Raw genomic sequence first — 18,584 nt, 5'->3', positions numbered from 1 at the left:
GTTGAGGCCAAAAGAAATACTTCTAGTCTCTCAAACTAGAATTATTGCAAATGTCAAAACCAGGTTTGCTTAAAGAGCAGAACAAGAGGGTTAGAAATAATTACTTGTGAATAGACAAGGCTCTCCAATTAGATACACAAGCGTAATTGCAATGCAATTGTAAATCATTATTTTTTTCAATTAACATTTTTGACAAGCCTGAAGAGGGAAAGAGCTACCATAAATTCATGTGCATGTCTGTTGTTTGTATAATCAATATAGAAATGGTTTCATTTCCTGCTGCTTATGCTACTCTAATCCCATGTAACATCTTTGCACACTGAGGGTGAACTTCAGCATGATTTTTGTCACTTAAATCATATTCAGTACAATTAATATCCCCTTCTCTCCCCATATGAAATACTGAAATGAAAACACTAACAAAGCTAAAAGATATCTCCAATTCAGCTTTTACCACAAGCAGCTATCCTTTAACCTATTTAAAGACAGACACAAGTGCTTAGTAAAATGATTGGTATATCAGAGTTCAATGTTGAACTGAAATTAAAGCAAATGGCTCTCTGTGGTGTCATGTCATGTCTACCTTTGGAGATTAAAGACTGATCCATTAAACAAACCACCTTCCTTTCCACAATCAATAGCTGATGACTGTTCTAAGTAGTTTCCCCTCGACCATGCTGCCAAAACATGGTCTTCATGTACAGTATTTCTATCTTTTAACAACTATAGGGATTTAAGTCCCCTGGAAAAACATTATAGAATCACCACCACACTTCTGTTTACTGTTTTTTTTTTTTTACAGCAAATCACAGATTTAACACTAAACAGCGTTTTTAGACTTGCACTGGTATTTGTTTTAAAAATGTAAATAATGTGGTTCCAAATTTTTTTTGACAACACCGAGTGGTTCTGTAATTTTTCCTACATATATTTTCTTGTATACATTTATTTTGTATAACTATAAACGTTGTGGGTCGGTGGGGGTACTTCGAAGACCTCCTTACTCCCACTAACATGTCTACCAATGAGGAAGGAGAGCCTGGGGACTTGGAGGTGGGCTCTCCCATCTCTGGGACTGAAGTCACCGAGGTGGTCAAAAAACTCCTTGGTGGTAGGGCCCCGGGGGTGGATGAGATACGCCCGGAGGCCTTATGTTGTAGGACTGTCTTGGTTGAGATGCCTCTGCAACATCACATAGACATCGGGGACAGTGCCTCTGGATTAGCAGACCAGGGTGGTGGTCCCCCTCTTTAGGAAGGGGGACCGGAGGGAGTGTTCCAAATACAGAGGGATGACACTCCTCAGCCTCCGTGGAAAAGTCTATTCGGGGGTCCTGGAGAGGAAGGTCTGTCAAACAGTCGAACCTCGGATTTAGGAGGAACAGTGTGGTTTTCATCCTAGTCGTAGAAAAGTGGACCAGCTCTACACCCTTGGCAGAGTCCTGGAGGGTGCATGGGAGTTTGCCCAAACCAGTCTATGTGTGTTTTGTGGACTTGGAAAAGGCGTTCACCGTGTTCCTCGGGGAAGCCTGTGGGGGGTGCTCCGGGAGTATGGGGTACTGGACACCCTGATAAGGGCTGTTCGGTCCCTGTACAACCGGTGTCAGAGCTTGGTCCGCATTGCCAGCAGTAAGTCAAAACACGTTTCCGGTGAGAGTTGGACTCTGCCGGGGCTGCCCCTTGTCACCGATTCTGATCTTAACTTTTATGAACAGAATTTCTAGGTGTAGTCAGGGCGTTGAGGGGGTCCAGTTTGGTGGGCTCAGGACTGGGTCACTGCTTTTTGCAGATGATATTGTCCTGGATGAGTCCCTGGTGAGGTGTTCCGGGCACGAAGACCCAGGACACACTGGAGGGACTATGTCTCTCAGCTGGCATGGGAACACCTCGGAATTCCCCCAAAACAGCTAGCAGAAGTGGCCAGGGAGAGGGAATTCTGGGCATCTCTGCTCAAGCTGCTGCCCTCACAACCCGATCTTGGATAAGCAGAAGAGAATGGATGGATAATAAAGAAAACATCAACAGCAGTTCCCCTGCTTACACATGAAGCCACATATCCTACCACTTTTCTGGCCAATCTCCAGACCTTGTGCCCCTACATTTCAAAATAACAGTAAAGAAAAAAAAAAAAAAAAAACAGACAAGAAGAGAGAAGGGCAAACCTGCAGATGCTGACATGCAGGTACACCAAAGCAGCACTCTTCCAGAAGGAAGTGAAGAAGAGAAGGAAAGCAAGAAAAGAAGAAAGGAAGTAAACAGACAACACTCTACCCCCATCCATCACTCTTGCAGGAGGGAGGAAGGGATAAAGGATAACTTATCAAGCAGCAAAAACCAGTTATGGGTAGCGGTAGCATAGCTACTAGAATGGAAAAACAAGCCTAGTGAAATTTCGGGATAAGGAAAACATGGACAAAACATGTGAATAAACTAATTTCATCAAAGGAATGTTGCATTTTAGAAAACTAGAATTCTAAAAGCATTTTCTAGCACTCACCTGAGCAACATTTCTGTGCAGCTATACTCATTAAAACTTCAGTCCATTTCGGTGATGCCATCTTGGACTGTATTGCTTTTGAAGATACAACCCGCCGTAAAAATACAAGAAAATCTCCCAGGTGCAATTCTGCACTGTGTTGTTTACGTAACAGTGCTAAGGAAACAAAGTTTAAAGTTCATTAACATCCATTAAACTCCAATGGAAAAACTTTGCAGAACATTACTGTTTAATGCCAGTTCTTTTACAATTACACACCTCGCAAATCTCTTTTTTCACCTTCTCCAAGATCCTCACTACTTTTTTCTTCATCCTCTCTAAATGATGATACAAGTGTAACGCCAGTCTGGGAGAGGAGGTTCTTCAGCTGACTACAGAGCAAATCCAGTAATGATTGTACCACTTTAGGACTTAACTTATCAGCATATGTTCTGTATTGAAAAAGAAAGCAAACTGTAAAACGTAGGAGAAGGAACTCCCTCCTAAACTCAAATCATAATTAAACTTTTGATTAAGCTTAGAGCAGTGAACACAACACTTTAATATGCCGCTGCAACAATGTAGAGAAACTAACCCTGTTGTGATGGCCAAGATCTGAAGAAGTCTCGTACTGGCTACCTTCAGGGCTGTGCCCAGCTGAGAGATGCCTGGTTTCTGCAACAGCTGTATAGGCTGTCCTAACATAGTGTCCGTGCCACATAACTGAGACAGCACATTCAACAACCCACTGGAGATGGCCAAAGAAACATCCACAGGTTGGTAGCGTACACTTAATGCAAACACTGTTACCAAAAGAAGACGTTGCTGAGCTTCTAAGAAAAGAAAAAAGTCACAAAGCAATTAAAGCTCACTTTTAAAACTCCATGTAGAAAGCTTCTAAAACATTCAGTTCATTAAAAAAAAAAGTTTAGCTCTCAAGCTGAAAGACAAGTCCAGAAAAAGATTTTCCCATTTATTCTCTCCTACAGAGCTTTCCAGGCTTACCAATATGATGCTTGTTGGCTAACAATGCTCTCTCCAAGGTTGTAGAAAGCTGCTGATAAATTTTATGGACAGCAGTCTGTATATCTTTCTGTATGTTCTGTTTTGCTGCTCTGATGCCATCCTTGATTAAAATTAAACAAAAAGAATATTTTAGGATTTCCTTGTCAAGTAATGACACCAAAGTGCTTCAACAAGTTAATGACCATGTTACACACCACTGAATGACACCTATGTAAAGATTCCTACGCATGCCTGTGATTTCTGATTATTGTTTGAAAAGCATGTGGTGGAGCCAACTGTGTGTGTCAACCTCTGAGGTCATATTTGTTTAGAATTCCTACTATTTCCTGACATCAAGTAGGACCTATTTCTACAGAAGAGACACATGTCAGGACACTCCCAACAACTCCAATAAGCAAAACTAAATACACTGCATTTTTTATAAGCATACATTTTCAACAGTAGCTTAATTCGAAGTTGGATTGACTTCCAGGTGCTACACAAGCTGCAGCCTTTTTACAGAAGCTCTGGATTTCTCACTGTTTTCTTTCTTTTTTTTCTGAACTTATTTACTAGTTATTAATCATTTAAAATTAGAATTCATCTGGCTTCTGACTTGTCACTGATAGCAGCCACTAGAAATCAGATAAATGGAATTTAAATTTTTTGATGAACTGCAAGACATTCAAACTCAGGCACCTGACTGCATTTCAAACGGGTTGCAAACTTGGATGGAGTCGAAAAGAGGACCCGAAGGGTGCCTTATGTATGCAGCACCTGAAACAGTAAGAGACAAAGACAAAGTAAAAGTGGAGTGTATTAAATACTCCCATAATCATCTACTTGCACTGTGATCACAAGCAGCTAAACAGCTCAGTTACACTTTACTGCAGGAGCTGTTTGTCCACTGATCGAGAGGTAGATGTGCCAGTGTGAGAGTAAAAGGAAGGCAAAAAGGCTTTAGAACTGGTCTATCATCTATTGCAATGGGAAATGTTCAAATCAACGTTAAATAAAATGGATGAACTGTGTGTTTATAGCAGGTCATGGAGCATACAAGTACAGTGGCATTTTGTGCATTACGGAGAGCTGGCTTAAACCTGATATACCTGACAATGTTTTAATTCTGGACAGATTTCATCTTATTCAAGCAGACAGAGATCCAGTGCAGTGTGGAAAAAAAACACAGGAGGAGGATTGATCATCTGAGTGAATGAGGAATGGAGTAAAAGGGAGCATATTACAGTTAAAACTATAGATTATAATTCAGATATTGACATTGTGGACACCACCAGAAAAAACATTACTTTCTGTGGATTGTCTTGCTGTCGCCTCTCCAGACCACCTGTTGTCACATTCTTTTGCACAGAAGCAGGTGAAGTTGTTTCACAATCGCCTGTTTCTTGACTGGACAGATTAATATCCATGAAGCTGAAATGACCTGGGGTTAGATTGTGGTAACCAAGTGTTCCCTTAATGTTTTTGAGCAGTGTATACAAGAAAGGACAGAACAGGCTCTTTTTCCTTAAGAGACTGCATTCCTTTAATGTGGGAAGCAGGGCTGGTAACATCACTTCAAGAGAGGGCCACTGAATTAATAAGCTGATTAAAACACCAAGCACATTTATAGGATGCACTTGGGATCCCCTGGAGGTAGTAGTGAAGGGGAGAATTAAAACAAAATTGAGTGCCATTATGAACAATCCTGCACATCCTCTCTCTCTCTAACGCAATAACAATGAGAACTTTCAGCCAACAAATTATTCAGTAGAACTGTGTTGAGAAATACCACTGGGGCTCCTTTAAACCAATAGCAATACATCTGCATAATATCTCACTGTGACTGTAACAGTCCAGTCAAAACTTTTGTTCTTTTTTTAATTTTCTTGCTTTATGGTCATTCTGGTATGTGTTCAGAACAAAGTGTGTGTATATCTATTTATTTACTTTCTACCTGATTATGCATTTATTTATTTAAAGAGCTTTAGTAAAAAGCCAAAAATTCTAAACAAATAAAGTTTGTTTGTTCAATCAATTGATCTATCGTGTTTCAAAAAGATTACATAAAACACTAAATAACCACTGTACCGATTTACAATTTGGAACTAAAAATGATTAAAGGCAGGTCCCAGGTTACAGGGGTCACAGCTTACTCCAACTCCACAAACATGAACAAGCATGTAAAACCCTACATTTTTCATTCAACTGAATTTCGCTTCATTTTTACCTAGAGACTTTTTCTTTTTTTTTTTTTTTTTTTTACCTACAGTGGATTCAGAAAGTATTCAGACCTCTTCACATTTAGCACACTGTGTTGTAGATTTCATTTTAAATGGACACATTTGCCATTTTTCTCATCAATCTACACTCAATAATGCATAATAACAAAGTGAAGGCCCCTATCAGGCATGAAGGGGCATTAGCTGCCTCGAAAGCCTGCATTTGTAATCTATTTAGTGAGCCAATAAAAGGTGTCATTTCACCCTACTTTCTTCTGTATCAATCTATTGCTAACACGGTACAACACTCTACTGCTACAGTCACAGCGAGGCATGATGCAGGCATAAACTATGTCCAGTCAATTCAATTTGCTACAGATTGAACTCCAATTAAGTTCTACACACATTGAAGGATAATTCAAGCAAACAGCATGTACCTACCACAGCAAAGGGTCAAAATACTCGCATAAATGAGAGATTTCAGTTTTTTAATTTTGAATTAATGTGCAAACCTTTCTGAAGACATATTTTCATTTTATAATATTTTTTACTGAGTATAGACAGATGGGTAAAAATGGCAAATTTACTAATTTATAATTAACTCTACAAAACAAAAAATGTTCAGAAAGCAAAGTGGTTGAATATTTTCTGAATCCACTGCATGAACTAAGCAAACTAGTTCTGATGTGGATAAACTAACATAATAGTCATCATTAATACTGAAGCATACAACAGAAAAGTACATCTTTGTCACCCATTTTCAATTACTTTGTGCTTTTGTCTGCATGTAAGTACTGCACCCAACCAAGAAATTAGCCCTGTCTTAGGTAAGCTATTAGATTGAGAACTGTCAGTTTAGCTAAGCGGTAGAAAATGCTGCTTGATATTCCTAGCAACCGAAGCATACCTTGTGGACATGTCATTTCAGTGAGTATAAATGTTGGACAGCATGTTCTCTATTGAGCGATCAATAATAAACTAGTGGTAAGCTTTCATGCCATCATTATGCCTTTTCCAATTCCATTAGGTACTGTATCATTATTAAAAACGACCTTAAGCATAAGTTTAACATACTAGATAAACTTTTTTGTTTAATCAGTTCAAATTATTGAATTTGTGATTTAAAGTACAGTAATATTACTTCACTGTCATTTTACTAATAAGAAAGCTTTCTCTGTAAAATAAGCAGTAAAAGTGTTAGGCATTTTTACAGATGTAACCATCAATTGACATTTTCATTGCAAGTTCCAACTTATGTACCAAATCAGGTTACAAATGTCCACAGATAATAAACTTACTAGTAACTCGAAGCCTGTCAGTATTAAGTAAACACGCACTCTTTAGATTGTAAAGGGTAAGTGTTCACAAACACAGAAGTACATTTTGCTAAATGGAGAAGTGATGCAGTACATTTGAATGCTAGCACATATCTTTACCTTAAGCATTGGCATCTAAACTGGTGTGTGATTCAGTACTACATGCTGTATACTGCTAAATGGATGAGGTGAATTTAAAGGATTAGGAAAAAAATATAATAAAGCCTGGCTCATACCTGATAATGATGAAGCTGCACACTTTCTCCTTTGATCCCGCCATTCCCCACTGTTCCAAGGCCAAAACAACCAGCTAAGAACTGTAGTCGCACAGAGGTAAGTAGAGTAGATGACTGGAACATGGCTGTTTGGCGGCTGCTTCCAGCTGTCTGGCAGCCCTTCTCCTCCATACCAGAAAGCAGAACCAAAATTTGGTGAAGAGCTTCAAGACGGAGCTGAACACAATAGGGGAAAGAAAAAAAAACAAAAGACTGTTGTCTTCCTCAAAAAAAACTCAAACTGGTTCAAACTGAAAGAATGAAATGTAGGATTGTACCTAATTTTGGCCGTGCAAGCAGGTGGACATTGTTTAGCAACCCCTCAGGTAAAAGGGAATACAATTGTTTTAACCCACTGATAGATTATGGGGTGGGGTCTAGAAGGATGGCAGTCAATGATAGTATATGGCTGTTTGTTGTCCTGCAGTCAATATCACATTTTTGGGCCACATACATTTAAGTCTGAATATTACATTATTAAAATGCAGGGCTTAACACACTGACAAGTTATAGTACAGATGGGCCAAAGTTGAAGAACTCTGCTCTGGATAAACTAGAAAACTTTATTCATTACTGAGGAATAAACAAAGTGAAAGTGATGTTGAATAACTTTTCAAAACTCTACAAAATGCTTAAGGGGATCAAAAAGAATGTCTTGAAACTGAATTTTGACTATTAATTACTTTGCTTTGTCTTATAATATCAATATTTTTCACTTTGCCATCATCACTGATTGAAAAAATCTATCCAATTTTAATGCACTTCTAATTCAACTCTAAAACAAGCATCTAATGTATTCTTTTGTATTTAAGTGCAAATGCTTCTGCAAATATTGTCCCTGTTCAAAGGAAGCCAGACCCACATTACTATATACTAAATTCTTTCCAATTTCAAATTCTCCTTTACTGTTCAGAACTTTGGAATACAGAGCTTAAACTCATTTAAAATAATCTAAATTGCAGCATACTGTTTAACTTATCTCAAATTACTGCCTTATCAAAGCACAAAGACAGTTCATGTATATGCTTGTGAACAATCTTCTTTCTTACTACTAATGTTAGGTTTCCCCGTGAGTTATTATCATAACACTCTCCTACTGTACCTTTAGGAAAATTAATAGAGTAACTTACATGCTACACTGAGATATGTTCCTATGGCTCTGTGCATTTACAGTCTAACATTTGGAGACAAACCGACTTCTCTGAAGACTCATTCCAGTGGTGAATATTAAGTTTCAGTGCTTGAGTCTTTTCAGTGCCCACATGTAGCCATTGAGATACTGGACTTGATCTCCTGATCTCATGTTCTCTTCATATGTAAATGATACCAAGCTCTATATGAAAAGCTGTTTTGGTTTGTTGTTTGATACAGACTAGTTCATGGTCTGCCTCAACAACAACAACACTTATTTATATAGCACATTTTCATACAAAAAGTAGCTCAAAGTACTTTACATAATGAAGAAAAGAAAAATAAAAGACAAAATACAAAATTAAAATAAGACAACATTAGTTAACATAGAAAGGAGTAAGGTCCGATGGCCAGGGTGGACAGAAAAAACAAAAAAAACTCCAGACGGCTGGAGAAAAAAATAAAATCTGTAGGGGTTCCAGGCCACGAGACCGCCCAGTCCCCTCTGGGCATTCTACCTAACATAAATGAAATAGTCCTCTTTGTAGTTAGGGTTCTCACGGAGTCACTTGATGGTGAATGGTCATACAGACTTCTGGCTTTTAATCCATCCATCAGGTAAAAATGTGAATGTCTGGTATCTCCTGAAAATGGAGATTATTAAAGCTACACTGGCTCTAGAGGTGTCCTCAGGAAAACTCAAAATGACAAATAACTCTTCATTCACTCAAAGTTTCTGCAAACTTTCATCATTATTCCTTTTTAACCAGTAGTACAATCTTGTACAACAGTACTTCTAACTGAAGGGTACCACAAATAATGCTGCACATCCTCACTACAACATATTACCATTAAATGCTTTTAGCCAACAAATTATTCAACAGAAGTGTGTCAAGAAAGGCTACTGAAGCTACTTTATGCCTACAAAAATATTTATATGCCTTTGTAATGCCTTACTATAACTGCTCTCTTAACATTAGCCAAGTCAGATGTTTTTCCTTCTGTTTTACAATCTTGTGTGTGTATGGGGGGATGTCATTGTTGTTTTAACATTTCTATATTCTATATCTTCTGAAAAAAGCTAACCTTCCCCCTTGGGCCAAAGTAAGCTCCATGTGTCTGCCTACTGGCCTTTTAAGAAGTCTTCCAATAGTGTACCCTGTGAACAGGGCTCTCAAAAAATAAATACATAAATAACATTTAATTGAAAATAATTGGAATGGCAAAAACAGAGTGGAACAGAACAAGACAAGACAAAACAAAATTTAGGATAAAATCTCACTCCCCAGTAGCAGTGTTTGAAAAGTGGCATCAGCCACATTTCTTACCAATAAAGACAGCAGTCAGCCAATGGCTTACACATTAACAACATCAACAACAAATGTTTTACCTCAGCTCTGTTCTGCTGTTGCTCCATTGCTGTCATAATTCCTTGAGGACAAGTAGACATGCTTTCCTCCGGCCCTTTAAAGGCAGATGTGCTGCCCACATCTCCACTCACAAAACTGATAATATTTTCTATTAAGCTGTGAACACCCAACGTCCTGCTCAGGTTAAAGTCAGACTCATGGTAAGAATGGTAGAGAGAGTACAAGCGATCTCTACTATGCTTCATTCGAGACCAGGAGTCAGCCAGGGTATCTGGGGAGTTCTGCTGCAGACCTAAAAATACAAATTAACACTCATTATAGTCTCAGTCCCAATTTCATTTAGACCTACAAAGGGAGGAAAATGGGAAAAAACTACCATGCTTAACATATTAAATTCAGATAGTGCAGTAGATGAAGAGCCAATACACAGCAAAGCAGAGGCGAGCAGAAGCATGAGGAACTGAAAAAACGCAGCATGAGAAAAGGAGTCATCAGCAAGTAACAAAAGAGCTTGTTTAAACCGCCCAGAGCTCTGCAAAAGCCAAGCAATACATCAATTCTCCTACTGCCATTAATAGAGGGAGCGACAAGAGGCAAGTCCATATGCTGGAGTGCTAAAATCCTTCCCCATCATGTCTCTGGCCGCTTTTATGCTCAGTTCCCATTGCGCCTAAATTCCAGTGAGTTAAGAAACAATCTTACACTAACAACAAATGACTGCTTCTGGTCAAACCCAGCCCAATATTTGCATATACTTTATGTATGACTTAAAATGTCTGAATACAACACTACAAAATTATTAGATGAACTGAACTCAATGTTAAACCAAAGAAAATTTTAAGAACAATTATTTGTGAAATTAGCCATGAAAATTTGTTGCAATAAAAGGCACAATACAAGATCAGCTGCTAAGGTCACACCTCTGTGCATATATTAGAAGAAGTGGGGGCAATAAACAGTAATTATGACTATAATAAAAACTCTCAATCGGTGGAATGGTGGCTCTGAGGCTAAGGATCTGCGCTGGTATCCCGAAGGTTGCCGGTTCGAATCCCCGTCACTGCCAAAAAGGCCACTGCTCTGCTGGGCCCTTGAGCAAGGCCCTTAACCTGTAATTGCTCCAGGGGCGCTGTACAATGGCTGACCCTGCGCTCTGACCCCAAGGGGTATGCGAAAACTACCAAATTCCTAATACAAGAAATTGTATAAGGCGAAATAAAGAGAAAAAAAAAAAAAAAAAATATCCACTTATGGTCCTGCAAAGGCAGGAGACTCTGGTTAGATGACCATTCAGTCCTTATCATTGTATACCTATTTCGAACTGAGTAAGTATTGCATAATACGATTTTATTAGCTTTTTAATGTCAATTTTCAGGGACAGCTGTGCAACAAAACACAACTGCCACAGGACAGGCAGACCTGAAAGACTGGATAAAACTTTCAATAAAGTACTAAAATCAGGAACGAACAACTCCTCTAATGTCAGCAGACCCAAAGGTCAACAGTAATAGAGGAGAACCTCTGAATCAATGGCAACCCAACATAATGTACAGCACAAGTTTCTGCAAGGGCAGAAGCCTATAGATGGTTGGCCATTCTGACCACTTTATGTAGTTTCTGCTTCTAGAAACCATAAGCTAAGCAACGATTCTCAATACTGACATTAGTGTGTGAATACAGCTAAACTGCATATGGGCAGCAACAAATGTTTTTCACCAGGGGTGCTAACTTTATAAAAAATTATATAAAACTGCAAATAAAAAGCTCAGTTCAGTATTGAATGTTACCCACAACAGTCACTCGAAGGGCAATGACCTGTTGGGGCTGGAAAACAATTTAGTATGTGGAGGATGCTTGGAACAATGTAGAGATCTCACAAATTGTACTCAAGCCAAGTAACTCTGCTGGACTGGTTTGACTTTTATGTTTGACCTGCACAATTCCTTTCCACATAAAACAAGAGAATTCAATTAATCTGACACAGTCATGTTTATTTCGAGGACAACATGACTAAAATAAAGAAAAATTAAACAGACAAAACGTTGTTACTGTTAAGAACTGTTAAAGCTATGTGCTATAACACTGCAACATTTATTCTATTGCATGCTTTATAGACTATTATTTGCTCATATTGTTTTAGCAGTGCTTTATTTTTACTATGTCAGAATAAATCTAACTGTCAAAAGAAAAGAATACAGATTCCTGAAATTTTGAAGAAACTTCAAACATGTAATTCTGTCTACTGTTTTACTGGTTTTGATGTTTCTCTCTTTTGCTTTTAATCTTTTTGCCTTTGTTGAGATCTAAATTCCTCATTAGGTGATTTCCAGTTTTAACTATTTGCTTGCACATCCATTCCATTCTCAAAACCACTTATGTACACAGTCACATGAAGTCAAGTTGGAATCAACAATTTTTTTGAACTGCACATCCTTGGAGACGTGGGAGGAAAACCAGCTTACCAATTTGGCGTTAGGAAGGATCCTCTCACAGCTACAGTATACCTTTATAAGATATGTAAATATATGTTAGGCCATTTGGATTCCAAAAATCAAAGGCCTTACAGACATTGATAGTGAATGTCAGTATGTGGTGTTTGCTAGAAAACTGAATCATCTCACTACAAACTATAAGCAAGGACATCAATTTAGTATTTCTAATTACAATATTTTATTATACTGTAAAACTGCCAGGTGTGTTTACAAATATATACAAAATTATTGTAGCTATTTATTTTACTTAAATTCACTATTATATTCTATGAAATTTGTTTTTCCAAATTATTTTAACTCTTTTTTTATATTATAGGATATCATGCTCTTACATTACATAACCCCTTAATAAACATGCTTGCAAGGCCCTAGTATTGCATGCAACTTTCCCAAGTTTAATTAGCTAGCCACTAATAACTGTTATTTTTGCACATTCACTATTTCAAATCAATTTTTCTAAACCATTAATGTTTTCAAAGCTGCAAGGATTTGTTTTATGCCTGGTTTTAATTAACTTGAAATGCATTTTGCTTACTAGCATTTATGGAATAAGTTAACACAGGACATATGGATTAGTGCTTAGTATGGTTTTCCCACCTTACCGATTTGAAAATAACTAAAGATAAAGATAAGCTGCACAGTTAACTTTAATGTTGATGGTATATATTAGTAAATAAATGTCTTTAATTAAAATAAATGAAATTAAATTATGTAAAAAAACTGACCTCATATTACAGGAACAAAGACCAGCAGCCAAAACCACCCACTATACAGACAGACAACCCCTGCTATAGACTATTTGCGTTATCTCCTACTCTGCCGTAACAGGACATGGCCACTAACACTTCCCCTTGACACCAAAAATGCCTAATAAATCTGATTCTAAACAAACTGGAAACTGAGCATACTGGGCATTACTTAAAAACAGCAGCTTGCCAATTACAAGTAAATATTTTGGAACCAGACAATGCTTTTTCTTAAAGCCTAAATTTACATGTAGTTTAAATTTTTTTTATTCTCATTAGTTTTTTATGATGCACAAAAGTGCCTGAATGCCAACACAGAATGTATTTAACATAGTGAAACTAGACTTAAAAAAAGAAGTTAAACATGCCATCATGTACTTGCTTGTAGCTCTTCTTGTTTCTCGAGCTCAACTGGCCAAAAAGGAGTAAATACACTACCACACAAAATCAGAAGACAAAAGGAGACATTTCATACAGAAGACACAACTAAAAGCTACATTGTTAATTAAGACAAAATGAAAAAGATGGCATGCAATTTCTTACAAGCCAAAGAAAACATATAACGTTTAAAATTGTACATTTTCAGTCCATATTTCATGTACAAAAACACTACTGAAAACAGGAATTAAGCCTAAGTATATGCATCATGTAGTGCACGGAAACCAAGGAAAAGACCTGGACCTAAGGATGTCTAATAACAGAAAGAATAACCTACTGAATGCACAACTGAGTGTGCCTGTGATAAACAGTACTCCAAGAGGATAGTCTATAGTGTTTGCAGTTTCTTAATGTGATGACATGTGTTGGAAAAATAGGACCTGTAAGGTAATGGCTGGGTACTCAGTTCTGTAACTACTGTCATCACGGACCAGTCCACACAATGACTGGTTCATAAAGGACTGGTAACTGTGGAACAGTAAGGTAATTGCTGCTTCATATTAGGTAGCTGCCCATAAAATTTTGAATTCAGTTCTTTAATAAAAACCTGATGCATCACTAAGGCAATTGTAAAATTGGCCATCCAGAACTTACCCCTTTTTTTACGAGATGAAGCCAAGTCTAAATCAACATTTCTTCTTGCACTCTACAGAAACATAAATAAGCACATATAAAATCACCTATACCATAAAAGATGAAATTTTACACTTTAAGAAGTGTCTTAAAACAAATGTAAATGCATGCATAGTGAGCAGTATTTTACAATCATTCTACAGGAGTTACAGTGGAAAGTAAGTCTGTGGGGCTGATGTTAATTTATCCATATTAAAATTCCTTTTGTCATGTGAAAAAAATGTAAAAAGTTGGTAGGACATATATGTGAAGTATATTTGCATTTTACATTTAATTTAATGTGATCTAGTAAGGGTCAGGGGAAATAGATGATAGAGTACATCATTGTACAAAAGACTGATTAATAACAAGATTTACAATGAATATTTTTGCCTGACGGTCTCTTCTGTTTCCAATTTTAAAACTTTTCTTTTCATTGTTACAGGTTTTTGATTTTTTTAATTTTTTTGATTCAAAACCTTCTATGATGAATGAATGAAAACTTTGGACGCCGTTTTCCCTTGCCCGGACGCGGGTCACCGGGGCCCCACTCTGGAGCCAGGCCTGGAGGTGGGGCTCGATGGCGAGCGCCTGGTGGCCGGGCCTGCACCCATGGGGCTCGGCCGGGCACAGCCCGAAGAGGCAACGTGGGTCCCCCTTCCCATGGGCTCACCACCTATGGGAGGGGCCAAGGAGGTCGGGTGCAGTGTGAGTTGGGTGGTGGCCGAAGGCGGGGACCTTGGCGGTCCGATCCTCAGCTACAGAAGCTGGCTCTTGGGACGTGGAATGTCACCTCTCTGAAGGGGAAGGAGCCTGAGCTAGTGCGTGAAGTTGAGAGGTTCCGGCTAGATATAGTCGGACTCACCTCGACGCACAGCTTGGACTCTGGAACCAATCTCCTTGAGAGGGGCTGGACTCTGTACCACTCTGGAGTTGCCCCCGGTGAGAGGCGCCGAGCGGGTGTGGGTATACTTATTGCCCCCCGACTTGGAGCCTGTACATTGGGGTTTACCCCGGTGGATAAGAGGGTAGCCTCCCTTCGCCTTCGGGTGGGGGGACGGGTCCTAACTGTTGTTTGTGCGTATGCACCGAACAGCAGTTCGGAGTACCCACCCTTTTTGGAGTCCCTGGAGGGGGGTGCTAGAGGGCATACCTTCTGGGGACTCCCTCGTTCTGCTGGGAGACTTCAATGCTCACGTGGGCAATGACAGTGAGACCTGGAAGGGCGTGATTGGGAGGAATGGCCCCCCCGATCTGAACCCGAGCGGTGTTTTGCTATTGGACTTCTGTGCTCGTCACGGATTGTCCATAACGAACACCATGTTCAAGCATAGGGGTGTTCATATGTGCACTTGGCACCAGGACACCCTAGGCCTCAGTTCGATGATCGACTTTGTGGTCGTGTCGTCGGACTTGCAGCCACATGTCTTGGACACTCGGGTGAAGAGAGGGGCGGAGCTGTCAACTGATCACCACCTGGTGGTGAGTTGGCTTCGATGGTGGGGGAGGATGCCGGTCAGGCGTGGTAGGCCCAAACGTGTTGTGAGGGTCTGCTGGGAACGTCTGGCAGAGCCCCCTGTCAGAAGTAGCTTCAACTCCCACCTCCGGCAAAACTTCGACCATGACCCTTTTGTCCTGTGGGACCCTGGAGGCAGCTGATAGGTACCGGCAGGCCAAGCGGAATGCGGCTTTGGTGGTTGCTGAGGCAAAAACTCGGGCGTGGGAGGAGTTTGGTGAGGCCATGGAGAACGACTTTCGGACGGCTTCGAGGAGATTCTGGTCCACCATCTGGCGTCTCAGGAAGGGGAAGCAGTGCAGTGTCAACACTGTATATGGTGGGGATGGTGCGCTGCTGACCTCGACTCGGGACGTTGTGGGTCGGTGGGGGGAGTACTTCGAAGACCTCCTCAATCCCATTAACATGCCTTCCAATGAGGAAGCAGAGCCTGGGGACTCAGAGGTGGGCTCCCCCATCTCTGGGACTGAGGTCACCGAGGTGGTCAAAAAACTCCTTGGTGGCAGGGCCCCGGGGGTGGATGAGATACGCCCGGAGTTCCTCAAGGCTCTGGATGTTGTAGGACTGTCTTGGTTGACACGCCTCTGCAACATCGCATGGACATCAGGGACAGTGCCTCTGGATTGGCAGACCGGGGTGGTGATCCCCCTCTTTAAGAAGGGGGATCGGAGGGTGTGTTCCAACTACAGAGGGATCACACTCCTCAAGCTCCCTGAAAAAGTCTATTCAGGGGTCCTGGAGAGGAGGGTCCGTCGGATAGTCGAGCCTCGGATTCAGGAGGAACAGTGTGGTTTTCGTCCTGGTCGCGGAACAGTGGACCAGCTCTATACCCTTAGCAGGGTCCTGGAGGGTGCATGGGAGTTTGCCCAACCAGTCTACATGTGTTTTGTGGACTTGGAAAAGGCATTCGACCGTGTCCCTCGGGGAATCCTGTGGGGGGTACTCCGAGAGTATGGGATACCGGCCCCCCTGATAAGGGCTGTTCGGTCCCTGTACGATCGGTGCCAGAGTTTGGTCCGCATTGCCGGCAGTAAGTCGAACCCGTTTCCAGTGAGAGTTGGACTCCGCCAGGGCTGCCCTTTGTCACCGATTCTGTTCATAACTTTTATGGACAGAATTTCTAGGCGCAGCCAGAGCGTTGAGGGGGTCCAGTTTGGTGGGCTCAGGATTGGGTCACTGCTTTTTGCAGATGATGTTGTCCTGTTTGCTTCATCAGGCCATGATCTTCAGCTCTCTCTGGATCGGTTCGCAGCTGAGTGTGAAGCAGCTGGGATGAGAATCAGCACCTCCAAATCCGAGACCATGGTCCTCAGCCGGAAAAGGGTGGAGTGCCCTCTCAGGGTTGGTAGCGAGATCCTGCCTCAAGTGGAGGAGTTCAAGTATCTCGGGATCTTGTTCACGAGTGAGGGAAGAATGGAGCGTGAGATCGACAGGCGGATCGGTGCGGCATCCGCAGTAATGCGGGCGCTGCATCGGTCTGTCGTGGTGAAAAAGGAGCTGAGCCGCAAGGCGAAGCTCTCAATTTACCAGTCGATCTATGTTCCTACCCTCACCTATGGTCATGAACTATGGGTAGTGACCGAAAGAACGAGATCGCGAATACAAGCGGCTGAAATGAGTTTCCTCCGCAGGGTGTCTGGGCTTTCCCTTAAAGATAGGGTGAGAAGCTCAGTCATCCGGGAGGGGCTCAGAGTAGAGCCGCTGCTCCTCCGCATCGAGAGGAGTCAGATGAGGTGGCTTGGGCATCTGATCAGGATGCCTCCTGGACGCCTCCCTGGTGAGGTGTTCCGGGCACGTCCAACCGGGAGGAGGCCCCAGGGAAGACCCAGGACACGTTGGAGGGACTATGTCTCTCGACTGGCCTGGGAACGCCTTGGGATTCTCCCGGAAGAGCTAGAAGAAGTGGCCGGGGAGAGGGAAGTCTGGGCATCTCTGCTCAAGCTGCTGCCCCCGCGACCCGACCTCGGATAAGCGGGAGACAATGGATGGATGGATGGATGGAGGTTTTTGATTTATAAGCATTAATTAATGTAACTTTTTTCTGCTTTAAAGAGGAACTCAATCAACAAGGGAATAATCCAATATGGAGCATTTTAAATAAAGTCTACACCTGAAAATTCTAATACTCCATGATTTTGTCTCAGTCACCCAATAACGTGTCAGATTTGGCAAAGAGAAAAACATGTATAATATTGACGTGAATATCTATTTGGTTCAGATAAAAGCATCAATTAAACAAATACAACAAACTGCTGGGTGGGAAAAAATTGAATATACAAGAGCAATATTACAGAGAGTAATACTAATTAAACAAGAACAAAGATGTGAATGTTTATTACTTACCAACGTGTATCCTTCTTCATCAGATTCTGGCTGTGAAAGATCAGACTCACTTCTTGATTTAATCAGCCGATAGCCAGGGCTTGCCTGTACAGAACGTCGTTCTGCCGTCAGGCTTTCACTTCTGTAAAAAGTTTAAAGTTAATGCTTTCGGTTTTAAATTTTTATTTTTTTACCATTATGAAAACAACAACTTTAACCGAAAGTTTACTCTGTTATGTTTTGTTTTTCAAGCCACACACTTGGAAAATTTAGCACACATGTATGCCTTGCCATAAGACAGGATTCTGACATATATCACCAGCCTTGCCTTTCCTCCACAATCGTGCAAGAGGAGGAGTTTCTTAGTTAGAATGAATGGTGTGAAGTACTATATTGTTATCTATCAAAGGAAATATGAATGGTGTGAAGTACTATATTGTTATCTATCAACGGAAAAACAGTAGCATGCAGGTTTTCAAGTAGAGAATCTGCCCATTAAATTAAACTTCTTCTTTAAGTGAGCATTTCCCTCACTATTTGTCCTCGCCTCAAGCAGTACCATATTATTTCCAAGATTGTTTACTGAAATTTGGAGTCACAAGCACAATTACTCACCATTTGTACCATGTTTGTAACCTGTCTGATGCAATTTCTCTGTTGTATTTGA

At 40.7% G+C, this 18,584-nt stretch overlaps 1 protein-coding gene across 5 annotated transcripts in view; it reads right to left on the bottom strand.

The window, feature by feature from the left end:
• The window catches only part of herc1 (HECT and RLD domain containing E3 ubiquitin protein ligase family member 1), a 161,074-nt gene that overhangs the window by 77,117 nt on the left and 65,373 nt on the right, over positions 1-18,584 (bottom strand). For all 5 annotated transcript variants that reach the window (XM_051920605.1, XM_051920606.1, XM_051920609.1 and 2 more), the window contains exons 24-31: positions 17,939-18,059; positions 14,062-14,113; positions 9,812-10,083; positions 7,252-7,467; positions 3,481-3,601; positions 3,071-3,308; positions 2,755-2,927; positions 2,497-2,652 (exon numbers count right to left, since the gene is read on the bottom strand). In XM_051920605.1, coding sequence (XP_051776565.1) covers positions 2,497-2,652; positions 2,755-2,927; positions 3,071-3,308; positions 3,481-3,601; positions 7,252-7,467; positions 9,812-10,083; positions 14,062-14,113; positions 17,939-18,059 — 1,349 coding nt within the window. The remainder of the gene's footprint in view (positions 1-2,496; positions 2,653-2,754; positions 2,928-3,070; positions 3,309-3,480; positions 3,602-7,251; positions 7,468-9,811; positions 10,084-14,061; positions 14,114-17,938; positions 18,060-18,584) is intronic.

The sequence above is a fragment of the Erpetoichthys calabaricus genome, chromosome 17, assembly GCF_900747795.2.
Source record: "Erpetoichthys calabaricus chromosome 17, fErpCal1.3, whole genome shotgun sequence".
NCBI classification, from domain to species: Eukaryota; Metazoa; Chordata; class Cladistia; order Polypteriformes; family Polypteridae; genus Erpetoichthys; species Erpetoichthys calabaricus.
This window is presented reverse-complemented; position numbering and strand designations above follow the sequence as displayed.